Below are 15,946 nucleotides of genomic sequence, written 5' to 3' on the forward strand. Positions count from 1 at the left end.
GACTGCAGCCACAGCTACTCAAAGATTAGCACCTGAATAACTTTTGCTGTTATCTGTAGAATTATGATTATTACAGTGGTACCTCAGGTTACATACACTTCAGGTTACATATGCTTCAGGTTACAGACTCTGCTAACCCAGAAATAGTGCTTCAGGTTAAGAACTTTGCTTCAGGACGAGAACAGAAATCGTGCTCCGGCAGCGCAGCGGCAGCAGGAGGCCCCATTAGCTAAAGTGGTCTTCAGGTTAAGAACAGTTTCAGGTTAAGTACGGACCTCTGGAACAAATTAAGTACTTAACCTGAGGTACCACTGTATTAGACAAGAGTAATACAATCATGGGTAAGGAAGCTGAGACCCAGGGGCCAAATCTGGCCCTCCAGGCCTGTATATCTGGGCCATGAGACTTTTTCCAGGTCACACCCCTTATGGCCCTGCTTTGCTCCCTCCGTAGGTGTTTTTGCCAGCATGGAATGTGTCCTTAAATTGTGATAAAGCCTGGATGAAGGCGAGAGAGACAGACAGCACACATAGAAACTAGCTTACTGTACAAAGGTAAAATTGGCATGTGCCGCTCTGCCCATTCTGCCTCTGGCCCTGCCCACTGCTAGCATGTAGCCCCTGGAAGGTCACCTCAAGGGGAATGTGGCCTCAATCCGGGGGAAAAAAAGTTTCCCAACCCTGAGTTGGCTGTACAAAACACCTTACTATAGCTTTTAGGAGGAGGGAAAAGCAAAGCAGAGCATGAAACTCTGAGGTCTGTCTGTGCACTGTATTTTTCGCTCCGTAAGACGCACTTTTTTCCTCCTAAAAAGTAAAGGGCAATGTCTGTGCGTCTTATGGAGCGAAAAATGTGTGGACGCTCGCTGGCTCCCTATCCAGCCCGCCCCCTTGCCCAGGCCTCCATTGTTGAATATTCTGCAGACAGAGGCTGTTTGTTTCCCCAGCGACATGTGACTGGCTGATTAGATTATCTGTCTGGAAACTGTAGAAATGGCTCCCTTTCCTTTCCTAAAGAAGCTGCAGAACTGTGAGTTGAATCCCATAAAAACAGGATTTTTTTCCCTTTGCAAAGTTAGCTCAACAACTTTGAGCTGATCCTCAAAAAAGGGGGACTTTCCCCCTTTGCAAAAGAAGCTGCACAACTGTGAGCTGATCCCCCCCAAAACAGGGCTTTCCCTGTTTCCTCCTCTAAAAATTAGGTGCGTCTTATGGAGCGAAAAATACGGCCTATGTAGGTTCTAGATATCCCATATGCAGGGACATACCTTGCACTGCTGTTGAAACTGAGAGCTAGGAACATGCAGTATCTTTTAAGAGAACATGCCGAGACCTGCTGCAACAATTACATAAGCATATGGCCAGGGGCTTTCCTGTGCAATCTGCACTGGTCATCCATTTGTTGTGCAGACCTTAATTCACTACTTGAATTAGTATTGCTTTTCCCCAGCACTGAAACTGTGTAATATTGTTCCTGGGGAAATGTGGTTATCATTTAAAAGCTCTAATGAAATTGGGATACCCTTTAGCTTCTTTTAATGAGCCATGCAAGTAGCAAGGATGAAGCATGTGCAACCTACCTTTGTGTTCTCTCAGTTCTGCATTAATTTTTTCAATCTCAGAACCAATGAATGGGCAAATCTGTATAGATACATGTAGCAGTTATTGTTCTGGCCAACAGTTACTGAAGGAGTGATGGTGATGGAAGGACACTATAGTAATACTTGAAGACTTACATTCGTGCTCAGATTGTCACACATAGGCTTTTCCAGATGATTAACAAAGTATTTGTACAGCCAGCTGGGGGGAAAATAAAAGAAATAATATTTTTACAAAATCCCGGTGCCCGCCCCTCTCTCCACCAAGCAGTGGCCAGAGTGCATGGGGTCACAGGCACACATACAGGGTCTGTGTCCTTTTGGAGAATAGATGACACGGTGGGTGGAGACTTTGAGAAATAGGGTTTATTTACGTATTTATACCTTCAGTCTGCATGGCGGGGGTCCAGATCTTACAGCATGGCCCAAAGCACTGCAAGTAGTTCTTCCTTCCTCCTTGGCAAGATGGATCTCAAACTTTCTTCCTCTCTCTTCTTCCCAGAAGCACCTTGCCCTCCCCCCCCCCCGAGCAGTTACCCTGACAACCTTCCAAATCTCCACTCTCTGGTCACACCTGGACAAGAAGTTCTGTTGTCTTGTTGATGACCCTCAGTGGCTCTTTAATATAATGTTAACAGTCAGCCAGCCAGACTGGTTTGCATAAGTCAGCCCAGGAATTCCCTGTCTGCCACAGCCCTGCAGTTTATGTTTTAGTCCATTCCCCAATTAATCAAAAACTCTGGCATTTATTAATTTCTAGGGTTTACCCCCAAATCTCTAACAATATTACTGTCTATCAGTTATTAAATCACTCTAGCCACTTCTTTCTTTATGGTCCATCTCTCCTCTCAAGGAATCAGTATCACTTTAATGCTTCTCTTTCCAAACAGCATTGCCTTATTTCTTTTTCTGTCCCCTCCCCCTCCCTGCACCTGCCAAAAAGAAATACAAGTGGGGTGTTGTCGTTTAGTCGCATCCGACTCTTCGTGACCCCATGGACCAGAGCACACCAGACCTGAGCCCACTAGGAAGGAACAGTGGGTTTTGAATTTAACTAATTAATAAATACATATTTACACTTTTCTCTTCACACCAAGGTCCCAATGAAAATAGCTGCTTCACCATTTGAGGCTGGAAAATAGGGGGTGGGTTTTTTTGATGAATTGGCTGCCAAATGTCCTCTCGATTCCAGAAACCTGGGAGCAGAGATGTTCTTCCACTTCCAGCTTAAGGCAGAACAGCCAAGAATGGGCTGTTGCTTTTATCATCTGCAGCTGAAAGAACCCCTAAAACAGGCACATATCTGTTTTGTTCACATATTACACTGAGTACAGGTACAAGGCGAACACCCCGAAAATCCTTTTTCTACCTTACCTAGCATCTTTATCCAGTTCGATGTCAATACTGTCAACTTTTGCCTCGCAGCTTTCAATCAACAGCACTGCGTGACTTGCATTGTCCCGAGAGACTGAAAAAACAGCTGCGAGCGATACACCCGAAATGAGGACTGTCAGTGTTCCAGAATTTCTGCTGACAAGAATGGAACATAATGCATCTGCTTGAACTGTTTCCTTTCAGGTGGTTAGGTTGGCCTCAGCTAGGGCCAGGGCCTTTTCAGTACTGGCCCCAACTTGGTGGAACACTCTGTCACAAGAGACTAGGGCCCTGCGGGACTTGACATCTTTCCGCAGGGCCTGCAAGACAGAGCTGTTCCGCCTGGCCTTTGGTTTGGACTCTTATGTTTCCCTCCCCTTATGGTTTTGACTTTTAAAATGAGGCTGCATTTTAAATTGCATTTTAACCTGTATTTTAAATTATTATTTTTCTTTTTCTTATTATGTTTTTACTGAAATTTTGTTGGTGTTAGCTGCCCTGAGCCTGGCTCTGGCCAGGGAGGGCAGGGTATAAATAAATTTTTTTATTATTATTATTATTCCCCTGCTTTCAGTAAATCCCTGTATATTTCATGTCAGCAGCCCCATATCCATATCTCACCCTATCTCCGAGGAGCTCAGGGTGCCGTACACTGGGGACTGTCTCCCTTTAATCTTATTATCAGCCTATGAGAAAGGATAGGAAGCGGCTTGGCCAAAGTTTCCCAAGAAGATTCATGGCTGCAGGAATTTTAACTCACAATATTCACTCTGCCTCTGAGGGCCAAACCCCCCCCACAAGCGTTAACTGCATGGCAGCATATGCATGCATGTTCTTATGTTCACTCATTTGTAAAATTGCAAATTTCATCTGGCAAGGAAAGGGTTAAACACTTCCTCTCCTCTCCTCTCCTCTCCTCTCCTCTCCTCTTCCTCCACCTCAGTGGTTTCACTGCTGCTTGGGGTTTCCTGAAGCCTGCTGCCTACTTTCCTTTCCTTTATTAAAACCCATTTTTATTTGGATTACTGCAGTTAACATCACCACCTCCAGTGCCCTGCACAACTGTACTTACAACAGCCAGGACCTTACTCTCCAGTGTGCACTGACGGTTGCTGTAGCATCCTTGATCTCTAGGTTAATCCCAGTCCCAGGTATCAGAGACACTGATGCATTTGGGAATTCAACAGCATCAAATTTTATCCTGCAAAACACAGAAACATGTTAGCTAAGGCTATGTTCCAGCAAAATCTAGGAACAAATCTTACATGTTTGAACTGAAGGTACATCAAGGATGGGGAACCTTTTTCAGCCTGAAGGACACATTCCCTTGCAGGCAACCTTCTGGGAGCCACATATCAATAGTTGGTGTGGCCACATTTTCCATACAGACAAGCAAGAGACATTTATCACCTTTCCAAGACATATTACAGTCATTAGAGAAGTGGCACAGCAGAGCCAGTGAGAGATGTGGATTAGGCAGACGCCCCAAGGTCTGACATTTCCTGCCCTGAGGTAACGTAAAGGTAAAGGGACCCCTGACCATTAGGTCCAGTCGTGACCAACTCGGGTTGTGGCGCTCATCTCGCTTTATTGGCGGAGGGAGCTGGCGTACAGCTTCCGGGTCATGTGGCCAGCATGACTAAGCTGCTTCTGGCAAACCAGAACAGCGCACAGAAACACTGTTTACCTTCCCACTGGAGTGGTACCTATGTATCTACTTGCACTTTGACGTGCTTTCGAACTGTTAGGTTGGCAGGAGCTGGGACCGAGCAACAGGAGCTCACCCCGTCGTGGGGATTCGAACCGCGACCTGATCAGCAAGTCCTAGGCTCTGTGGTTTAACCCACAGCACCACCCGCATCCCTGCCCTGGGGTAGATCATGCATAATACCCTCCAACATTCCCAGGGACACCCTGGGAAAGGTGGGAAGCACTCAATTTTAAATTGCTGGCTTCATTAGCGCTCCCTCTTTATAGTAAAATAACACTCTTTTGCTAGAAATGAAAGAACAGAAAGTAATAATATTATTTTCCCTCTCCAATGGGAAATAAAAGATGATTAAAGCACTCTTCATATCCCCCATTGGTGTAATAATAAATGTGGGAGAGGATTGGCAGGATTTTGCATCTTAGCTGTGCCTCCTGCAAACTAATGTGCATAAAGTGCTATGTCCACAGTGCTATGTTAGGCAATATTGAGAAGGAAACTTATGCATGTACAGATAGATGCATGCCCATAGGCTTCCTGACACTGAACATATGGTCACTGGGAGTCCTGGCTGGCATTGTGTTGGTGTGCCAGATGTGTGGCTAGTGGTTACAAACCAGCTACTCTCCCCACCCCCATTTTAAACAATGGGGGAAAGGCTTAATTAAGGGGTAGTTCAACCAAACAGGAAGAAATAAAAGACGTCACCAACCCGGAGGAAGCTACTAACTAACATTGCAGGAGCCTTCACTAAATGGGACCTACGTGTGAATAAACATTACAGAGGAACTTAACCATAAGGGAGGGCAATGCTGGATAATAGTAAGTGCTCTGTATTGTAAACAAAAATCTGCCCTTTTCCCCTTATGGGGTATCCAAGAGCCCATATAGAGTCCTTATGTAGGTTCCCTATTGGTAGGAGAAAATAACAGAGGCCAACCAGAGAATATTGAGAAGCAAAGCAGCTAGTAAGCCTGATCTTTATTGATCTGTTGCAATCACATGTGCAAAACTACTATTTTAATTTTCTGAATGCAGAAAAGCAATAGTTCAGCTGTGTGGAAGCAACCTTTCTTACTCTGAAAGCGTGTAGTCGACGCCACTATATCCATATGTCTCTTGACCGCTCACATTCGCAAAGGTTTGCTCCTTTAATCTTTGCTCCAGGAAATCTATTCCAAGCTGTTTTCCTACAAAGCACAGAATATATTTCACTTACTTTCTATTTGGCTGGAAAGATGCGTAGAATACAGAACAAAGAAAGCTAAGTTTTTGATGTCTGTTTTGCCATCTCCTGCTCTGCAGATCAGTTTGGAGTGGTTGCTAGCAATTACTTCTTTCATCCAAGGTTAATATGGAGGCTTTCTCTCCCCCCCGCGGGATATATCTGTCCTTTGCTATGTTAAGCCAAGCGCCTGTGACTTCCAGGCTTGATTAGTGCAGCACTCTGCCCTTGAAGATGATTCAGATGCTCTCATGCTGCTGTATATCTTTTATCACACACTGAGAGTCATGCATTGTTCCCCACAAGATACAATGGTTACCAATTTACTTCTTGATCCAATTAAGGGTGCTAGTTTTAGCTTTTAAAATAGGAACTGGAGGCTTGCGGCACTCCAGACATTCCTGAACTACAAGTCCTATCAGCCCCAGCCAACTGGGCAAGGGTCATGGATGATCAGGAGTGGCTCACCTGGTGGAGTGAAGCTGCAACAATAGCCTCCCAGTAATAGCAACAGTACTGCTGTTGGCCAGAAGGTTAATTTGGATGCTTTCTCCCCCTGCTGGATATATCTGCCATCTTATCTCTTCCCCTCTAGGTGAATGACAGTGTGAACGCTAGGTAAAGGTAAAGGTACCCCTGCCCGTACGGGCCAGTCTTGACAGACTCTAGGGTTGTGCGCTCATCTCACTCTAGAGGCCGGGAGCCAGTGCTGTCCGGAGACACTTCCGGGTCACGTGGCCAGCGTGACATCACTGCTCTGGCGAGCCAGCGCAGCACACGGAAACACCGCTTACCTTCCCGCTAGTAAGCGGTCCCTATTTATCTACTTGCACCCGAGGGTGCTTTCGAACTGCTAGCTTGGCAGGCGCTGGGACCGAGCGACGGGAGCGCACCCCGCCGCGGGGATTCGAACCGCCGACCATGCGATCGGCAAGTCCTAGGCGCTGAGGTTTTACCCACAGCGCCACCCGCGTCCCGTAGTGTGAACGCTACAAGGAGATTATTGCTGTGGCCCTGCACCACAGGGCAATCTGCTCCTGGGCATGGGCAGCAAAACACTGGAAGGTGGGAGCAGGCTAGTTGCTCACAAAAAAGTGAGCAACTGCACATTTTGCTTTGTATCTCGGGTTCCACAAATGCCTAGGAACTTTCATTTAAAAGCTAGGAATCCGGGGGTTATGGTTCATGCATGCACCCATGGAAGATGCCCATACCCCTGGGAAAGGCAGAAGTAGAACAACATCATCTAGAGCAGTGTTTCCCAACCACTGTTCCGCGGCACACTAGTGTGCCGCGAGATGTTGCCTGGTGTGCCGCGGGAAAAATTAAAAAATTCGAAAGATTTTTTTTTAAAAAAAGTCAAATTTTCGATTGGGGCGCCGTCACTAGATGACCCCTGGGGTTCCCTCCCTCCCTCCCGCTCTGCGCCTCCCTCCTCCTCCTCCTCCGGGGAGGCCCTTCCTGGCTCTCAGCCAAGGCTTGGCGGCTGCCACTCACTCACTCGCTCGCCCACCCATCCCTCCATCCCTGCACCCGGCCTCTCCCCCTCCGTCCCCGGCGCGGGGGCTGCCGGGATCCGTAGTCCCCTCGCCCTTGGGCTCCGCGCCCGCGCGGGGTGCGCGAACTACGTTTCCCAGCATGGCCTAGCGGGCCGGGCGTTTTGTTTGAAGCGCTCTTCTCCCGGCCATGGAATGAGCGCGGCGGCGGCTGGGCGGGCGGGCAGGGGCTCTTCCGCGCAGACCCCGCGCAGCCTGCCTGCGCCCCTGCGGAGATCGGGCGGCAGGATGGAGCCCGGGGATCCCCGCGGAGGCAGAGCGGCGGAGGCGGAGGCTGCCCCCTAGGTAGGGCTGCGTCGGGGGGGGTTTATTTTTGCAATGCTGCATCCGCGCCGGAGGGGACGCATCAGACCGCGGGGAGACCCCTTGGCGTGCGTGCAAGGCAATGCATGCGTGCAGGCGTTGCATGGAGTGCAGTGCAATGCAATGGCAACGCGGCGCCCTGCATGCATGCATGCAACTTCCACCGGCGCTCCGGACTTGGCAGGTGAGGGGGGTCCCCAGTGGGCGGCAGAGAGAGCCGGGAGGGCGAAGGGGAGCCGGGGGGGAGCAGCGCTGCTCCCCGAGCCGAGCCCGGGGGGAAACTTTGGCGTCGTTGCGCCGGGTGTTGGAAGCGGAGGCTGGCGGGGGCCCCTCACCTGCAAAACCTGGTCGCCTCTCATATATTTCGTGCATTGCATTCATCGCCCGCTTTCTCCTCCAAGGAGCTCCCGGGGGCGCGCGTGGTTCTCCCCGTGTTATCCTCGCAACAACAGCCCTGCGAGGTGGGTCAGGCGAGTGGCCCAAGGGAGCACCCAGGGATTGTCCTGGCCAGGTGGGGTGATTTGAACCCTGCTCTCTGCCCGGTCTTCGTCCTCATTTAGCCCCCACATGTGCATGACTGTGCATGACTGAGGTTTTCCCCCCTCGTCTTGGCTATGGTGTGAGTCTGTGCTGTTAATTAATGGGGTTCTGCCTTCGGAGAAGATGAGCCAGCCCTCAAGGAGGTGATTATGTAATTTGCTAGCAATTCATGTCCCTCCCGGCGTGACGCTGCGCGCTGACGTCACGGGGCTGTAATGGTGGTGTGCCTCGAGATTTTTTTCATGAAACAAGTGTGCCTTTGCCCAAAAAAGGTTGGGAAACACTGATCTAGAGGAACAACAGGTTCTCTAGCCCTGTTTTAAAGCCTTTCATGGCCTGAGACCATCACAGGTTAAGGATCATCTCCCCCAACCCCATGGGTCCACTTGCGGACTGAGGTTTAATCAGCAACTTTTGTTGTTCCAGGTTAGGATATTTACCAACTAGATGCCAAGCTTTCTCAGTTATGACTCCCAAATTATGGAACGTTCTTCATTTAAAGAGGTTTAAAGAGTTACCTTTTTACTGAGCTTGGGAGAGTGAAAGGAGCCTGGAACCTGTGACCCTCCAGATGCTTTTAAACAACAACTCTCACAATCCGTGATTTACTTGCACAAAGATTGTGTGGAGACATCCGTTCTTTACTGAGCTCACAGCAATGAACATCTTGATTTGTCTGTGCAAATGTTACTTCTTTATTCCGACAATCAATCATTATCCCACACCTTTAAGTATACTTCCTCATCATTTTGTCAATTGCAAAAAAGTCAGTTTGTTAAACACACACACACACACACACACACACACACACACGTTGTGTTGTGTTAACAACACAGACAACCTGGCATTGGCAAGCGAATAAACATGATTTAAAAAGCAAACAAACCATTGTGCTGATTAATGAGGGTCATTTCCTTTTTGTTCTCAAAATGTATTTAGTTCCTTCTAAATTTTTATTTTAATAACAAATAGGGGCATGGAAGAATAATAAATCTGAACCTGTATATTTCAAACTCACCATAGTCCAAACCTTTCTGTGTGATCTTCACTTTGATTCCAGGCTTAGCATCAAGCCAAGGAGTGAACAAGCTCAGCAGGTACAAAAAGCCACAAACTTTCATTGTCTCCTTCTCTTTTTTTAGTTTATAGAAACCTGTTAAGACACATGGGACCAAATATGGGTTGTAGATCCTATGTCAAGTGAGTACAAGATGAGCTTGAGCAATGGATGTTCCTGGTCCGTCCCCTGTCTCCCCGCTGTACTCCTCCCCCAAGGTCTCTCCATAGGGAGGGTGGGGTGACCAGGCATGCATTGAGAACATGCAAGCCTGCAATGGGAGGGGGAGAATCCTCCAAACTCAGATTTCCATGTTCTTGTATGGCATTCTGTGTGTGCTGAATATAATAAGGGAGCAGAGCAGCATGGACTAGGACATTCATCCAGTGAATAGGGAATGGACCTGGGGTGAGTTAACCTTCACAATAATTATAATTAATTAATTGTATTTATATTCTTCTTGGAACAATCTACCTAAAAACTAAAAATCCTTCCTGCACTATCATCTGTGCAGAAACAAATGCTCTTAATGTAAGTGGAGCAGCTGGAGTTGGACTTGGGGCCATGGCGTGGAAGCAAGCCTCCTTTTATTCCTGTGGTCATGATGGTGCTGATTTAGTAAAGGTACCCCTGCCCGTACAGGCCAGTCGTGTCCGACTCTAGGGTTGCGTGCTCATCTCGCTCAAGAGGCCGGGAGCCGGTGCTGTCCGGAGACACTTCCGGGTCACGTGGCCAGCGTGACTAAGCTGCACTGGCGATCCAGCACCATGCCGCACACGGAAACGCCGTTTACTTTCCCGCTATAAAGCGGTACCTATTTATCTACTTGCACTTAGGGGTGCTTTTGAACTGCTAGGAGGGCAGGAGCTGGAACCGAACGACGGGAGCTCACCCCGCCGCGGGGATTCGAACTGCCGACCTTGCGATCAGCAAGTCCTAGGCACTGAGGTTTTACCCACAGCGCCACCCGCGTGATTTAAGTGAATTTAAGTGATTTAATTTAATTTAAGTGATTTAAGCTATGATTTAAGTGAATTTAAAATACAAAACTGCACGTGCCCATAATTCCCCCCCCCCATCACATTTGGCAAACTTGTTTGCTAACATATCAGGAATGCAGAAGCATGGAATGGTGGGGGTGGAGGAGAGAGGAAGGGGAATGTTGTGCCTCATAGCATCTAACGTGGGACCCCATATGACTATGTTGTACATTGTTAAGGACCTAAATTTAGCTAGAAGCACCACTGGATATTGCAGGTATCTATAGCCACAACCGTACACACACATCATGCACAACAGTACATAGCTACATTGGCTTCCTGTCCAACTAAGTGGACAGTCTACCTTGCTAATGTGTTGCTCAGCTTCAACACACATAGGATTGCACTGTAATTGAACTCAATGGGACTAACTCTGGGTAAACATGCTTAGGATCACATTGTATTTCCACTCAGTTCTAGTATGAAAGAATTATAATAGGTTAAATATTCATCTACATCCTATTATAAGAATTCTAAGGGACTTCCAATAGGCATGTAATGTTTTTTTAAAATCTCTCTCTCTCACACAACTCCACATATACACACAAAGCACCTTTTCAGAAGATGGCGACTGTGCAGGAGTCAAGACACAACCACAGTTGGCACATCAAATTAGCCCACATCTTCAAAGTGCTCCACAAATGTTACTTAACACTAGAAGAGTAAATTATCGACCTGTGCAAAACCATTTGGCTGTTTCATTGCCTACTGTTTTCAGAACTCAAAATTGTTTGCTTTTTGCCTGCCAGGTTAGCATCTTGTCAGACAATATTAATGATCCATTCAGTATCTCATGATGAATTGGCCTAATATTTAGAAACAAATGAGTACACATTGTGATCCGTTTGTCTCAAGAGGCATGCCTCTTTTCTGAACAGAAATAGCAGTGGTCAACTAGTGGGCAAAAAGAAAGCTGTGATTTTCACAGGACTTTCCCACAGGACTTTTCAGAGAAGAAACCAACCACAAATTCACAACACACACATACTCATATGCACACCAGTTTCCTAGAAGCTGCTGAAAGGCAACAGTCTTCTAAGCTCTTGGTCACTTTTGTTCCCCAATTAAGCAAGAAGAAGTATTTCCCTTGAAATGAATAGTTATTGTCCCACAATTTCAGATATTTTCAGAAATCATTGGACCCACCCAGCTATCCACCAGCTTGTGGTGGATATAATCACCAAACCAGTTGATTGCCATTACCTCAGTTCTGTCAGGCTAAATCTTGGTGGGCTGCAGACAACTCTCACTTGAACCCGAGCCGAGCTAGACACTTATAGAGCGGGACATCATTAGGGGGTCTGCAAGAAACCTTTAATTATGTTCAAGCTAAACATTAACTATCCCTTAGGACACAGAATTGATCAGATAATCAAATGACGTATATGCCAAGGATAGAAGATGACTCCTTTATTTCCATGCAAGTGGTAGATATCTTGTGGTGTCTAACTTGGACAGACTCTTCTCTATCTCACTGATACTTGATTGTTCCTTGGAGGAAGTGTTAGATAAAACTTCTGGTAAATCAGTTTCATCGAAACCAGTGCTCTACCACTCACCTGTGACCCTCATGACTGTGCTGTAAGGAGCGACCTAAATAAATCACAACCTTATCAGAATGAAAGGTCCTTCCAGACAAAGGCTTCTGGAAGACCAATAAGCATGTTTGACTCCTACAGTGCCCAGATGGACTCTATAGACCCCTAAAATGTTTGCTGTTGGTCCAAAGGGACTAGGAGTTACAGTATATAAACCGGATTGCCAAAGCAGCAATGGCAGCAGCAAACATTTGCACTACTTATGTTCCCCTTTCCACAATATGACACTGCCATTGCTGACAGAAGTGGTTGTCTCAGAAGATTGTAAAGAAGAGCTGAGCTCCAGATTTTAAACCAACAATTAATAATGACCAGATATAGCAGCATCTATGAATGGCATGTGTTATAAAAGAAACAAAACAAAATGAACTAACTGGAAGGAACTGACACAATGTGCCAGTTATGTAGTCCAATTATGCAGTCACTTCATCCTGTTGCACTTGGGCTGCAAATACTGTAGACTATAATGTTAAAGCACATTCCCCCCCACCACCAATGAATTATGGGCCTGGTAGTTTGCTAAGGGCTGAGAGGAACTGGAACCCTATGAGGGGTTAACTACAGTACCCAGAATTATTGTGGGGGGGAACGCGCTTTGAATGTGCTTTAAAGGTAAATTGTGTACACAGCCATAGTCCTTAGTTTTATAGTTTCTTCACCCACAATAAATGTAAATCATGAGACGGACACAGAGCATTCTTGTGTGTTTGCAACACTTCCACGTACAATGGGTCCCTGATTCTGACTTCTAAGCATTACTACAATGACAAATGATAAGACAATCAGAGAGCATGTGCATTTCCTGAATGGGAACTTCCCATCATCCTGAATGTCACAATCACAGGTCACAACCTAATCCTTTGCTGAAACTTTAAAGATGGCATCTTCAGCAGAATCACGTAAGAGTTGTATCAGGTTGCTCTTGGTTAATGGGTGACAAGATAAGGGTGTGGTCTGAAGACCGAGGCTGGATCAAACAGATCAGGGTCTATGGGGCCAGAGACAGGGTTGTGATCCAAATAAGGCAAGGCCAAGGATCCATTTTCAGAGACAGCATGGTGTGGCGGGGCAAAGCAAGCCGAGACATCAAGAAGCTATAGTACTTGTTGCAGCAATGAATCTCTGAAGTCAAGGCTCTGTATATGATCTTTCTACATCTTCTTCCTTTTCTGTCCCCGTACCCATATGTGTTTGTGTGTGCACATACATGTTAATGTATGCATCCCTGACAACTGAGGGCAATACTTCATGTATCAGATGAAGTGGATACTAGGACACAATTATGCCACAATAAATATATTGTTTTTAAGATGCTCCAGGAGTCTTTAGTTGATTTTGTGGCAATATCTAACCTAGAATTTTTATCTAGCATAGAACTTTTCCCACCACATAGAAAGGAGTTGGTACCAGTGAAAGAAGTGTGTGAATAAAGTGTTGAACCTTCCCCTGCCTGCACCTGATTTCCCCACAGTCTTCTCCCTCTGGCCCCATAGTTCTGCCCTGACCACAGCTGAATATGCCATTTCACCTAGAAGAAAAGCTCACGGCAAAGGACTATGGAGATGTAAGCAATAGATTAGGGAAGGTTTCAGTGTCCCCCAAAACTATACCCAACTTGCTCTTATGAGGACAAATGGTTAGGGCTCCACCAGATTTGTTTACTGAGCAAGCATCTTGAAAAGGTTACACTAAGGTAGATCCACATGATACATTTAAAGCACATCCAATGCACATTTAAAGCAGTCTTCCCCCAAGACTCCTGGGAACTGTAGTTTTAAGTGTGCTGGGAACTGTAGCACTGTGAGGGGAAAAGCCGAAGTTCCCAATATACTTTGGAGAAAGCCATGTGCTTTAAATGTATGCTGTAGAATGGCCGTATGTTTGGTCATTATTGAGCATTCAGTCATATTTGTCTGTTGGTTATATGACAATGAGCATTCATTCTGATTTGCTTGTTAGCTTCTCATTTTTCAGGGCCTATCCTGTCACTTTTCTAACCATATAAAGATTGTGGCTTTAAAAAAAAACTGGGGTTTGTTGTGATAGGACTACAGAATGTTCTAATCCACTTTAATTGCACAAACCTAAATTTCCAGTATGTGCTTGAATTCCTCCTGCAAAAGGGTGACACCCTGAGGCACTCCCATGTCCCTCTTTCTGCACATCTGGAGTTGACCCCCACTCTTTTCATTATCTTTTTAAAATTTTAATTAAAGATTTTCTTGGTTTACAAAAGTACACGCCTTCTCTCTTTTTTTCAGGTTGTACAGTCTTTCTTACAGATCAGTTACATTTGTTATGAGACATTAGTGTTGAGTACAGTATAAGGTTGGGGGGAAAGTCCCACAACAGATATGCAAAATAACTAAACAGGTATTAGAACTCACCCAATTACTGGCCCTACTGAACATTTGCCAAGATCATAATCACTCACATTATACAAAGCTTATAACCCACCTGCTCTCAGCAGCCGGAAGCCTCATAGCCAGACACTGGAGAAACCTGTCAGGAGTAAACATGGACCAGTGGTACCAGATCCCCCCACCTTTTAAGGTGCAAATCTACTGCAGGCACATTTCCTTTGGCCCAGTGGTGACTCAGATGTCTTAACAAAAGATCTCTGGACAGATTGTTAAAGGAGTTTACACAGCGATAGTGTTTTGAGTACTTTGGGGATGGGGAGAATCAAGAGACATTTTGATTTCCATTGTGTTAGTAAGCCCCCTTGCCCCACCTGGAAGTAAACATTAATTTTTTTCTGTTCCCAGATGAGAGGATGCTCATCAATAAACAGCTAAATCCCTTTGTATTGAGAAAATGTTACACGTAAATGCTAACAAACTGATGGTCTACAAACCACATTTCTCAATTAAAAGAGCTGCTTGTCCATTGAAGAGGAGTTAATTCTGCTCTCTAGAGGGTTTTGATTGCTCTCATATGCAGTGCGGGTTCAAGTCCAGGAAGTTCTCTCTCTTTTGCCCCTGCTGTGACTCTTGTTCTCCTGCTGGGAGAACATATTGGGGTCATATTCACCTCTCGCCCCTTGTGGAGCTCCAACTCCCGCCTCCTGCTTCCCAATCCCCTGCCCTATGCAGTGAGCCAGTAGAGGTTGCTGCTGTCATATTCATGTTTGTGGCTCTCCTGGTTACAGTAGCCACTGGGCCTGACCCTAGGCAATAGAACATCTACCAGGGTTTCCCAAACTTGGGTTACCAGCTGTTTTTTGGACTACAACTCCCACCATCTCTAGCTAGCTAGATTAGTGGTCAGGGATGATGGGAATTGTAGTCCACAAGAGAGACCCAAGTCAGGGAAACCCTGCGTGGCCTACTGAGATGACTGAACTGATGAGGCCCTGTCTGCACTATCCATTTAAAGCAATTTCATGCCACTTTTAAGTGATGCCTTCCTGCAAGGAATCCTGGGAAGTGTAGATCCTCACAGAGCTAGAATTCTGAGAGTTCCATGGGAAGCGGTGGAAAACAGCTTAAAATGTACAGTGGTACCTCGGGTTACAGACACTTCAAGTTACAGACTCCACTAACCCAGAAATAGTACCTCAGGTTAAGAACTTTGCTTCAGGATAAGAACAGAAATCGCACAGTGGCAGCAGGAGGTCCCATTAGCTAAAGTGGTACCTCAGGTTAAGAACCATTTCAGGTTAAGAACAGCCCTCCAGAACGAATTAAGTTCTTAACCCAAGGTACCACTGTATAGTGCAGATGAGGCTTCGAAAAGTTCCAGAGGCTCAGCGCTTAAAGCAGATTTGATTGCATTTGAAGGAGATTACTGGAGAGTTAGTTGGTCTTTAAGGTGCTACTGGAAGGAATTTTTTTATTTTGACTATGGCAGACCAACACGGCTACCTATCTGTTACTGGAGAGTTGGTTGGTTTTATTTTATTTTTTAATATTTGAGTTTATATACAAATATAAAAGTTGCGTCTAA

At 46.0% G+C, this 15,946-nt stretch overlaps 1 protein-coding gene across 4 annotated transcripts in view; it reads right to left on the minus strand.

Annotated features, from left to right (window-relative positions):
- Window positions 1–15,049, minus strand: part of BPIFC (BPI fold containing family C) — a 26,026-nt gene extending 10,977 nt beyond the window's left edge. The window contains exons 1-8 of one of the 4 annotated variants that reach the window (XM_083462573.1): window positions 14,456–15,049; window positions 11,604–11,701; window positions 9,322–9,456; window positions 5,758–5,869; window positions 4,044–4,172; window positions 2,972–3,127; window positions 1,736–1,799; window positions 1,580–1,640 (exon numbers count right to left, since the gene is read on the minus strand). In XM_083462573.1, coding sequence (XP_083318699.1) covers window positions 1,580–1,640; window positions 1,736–1,799; window positions 2,972–3,127; window positions 4,044–4,172; window positions 5,758–5,869; window positions 9,322–9,424 — 625 coding nt within the window. In that variant the 5' untranslated portion in view covers window positions 9,425–9,456; window positions 11,604–11,701; window positions 14,456–15,049. Of the gene's footprint in view, window positions 1–1,579; window positions 1,641–1,735; window positions 1,800–2,971; window positions 3,128–4,043; window positions 4,173–5,757; window positions 5,870–9,321; window positions 9,968–11,603; window positions 14,002–14,455 lie in introns of those variants that run through there. The other 3 variants (XM_083462574.1, XM_083462575.1, XM_083462572.1) reach the window with 3 other exon arrangements.
- Window positions 15,050–15,946: the final 897 nt, after the last annotated feature.

This window comes from Podarcis liolepis (assembly GCF_965112155.1).
Source record: "Podarcis liolepis genome assembly, chromosome: 10".
In the NCBI taxonomy this organism is placed as follows: domain Eukaryota; kingdom Metazoa; phylum Chordata; class Lepidosauria; order Squamata; family Lacertidae; genus Podarcis; species Podarcis liolepis.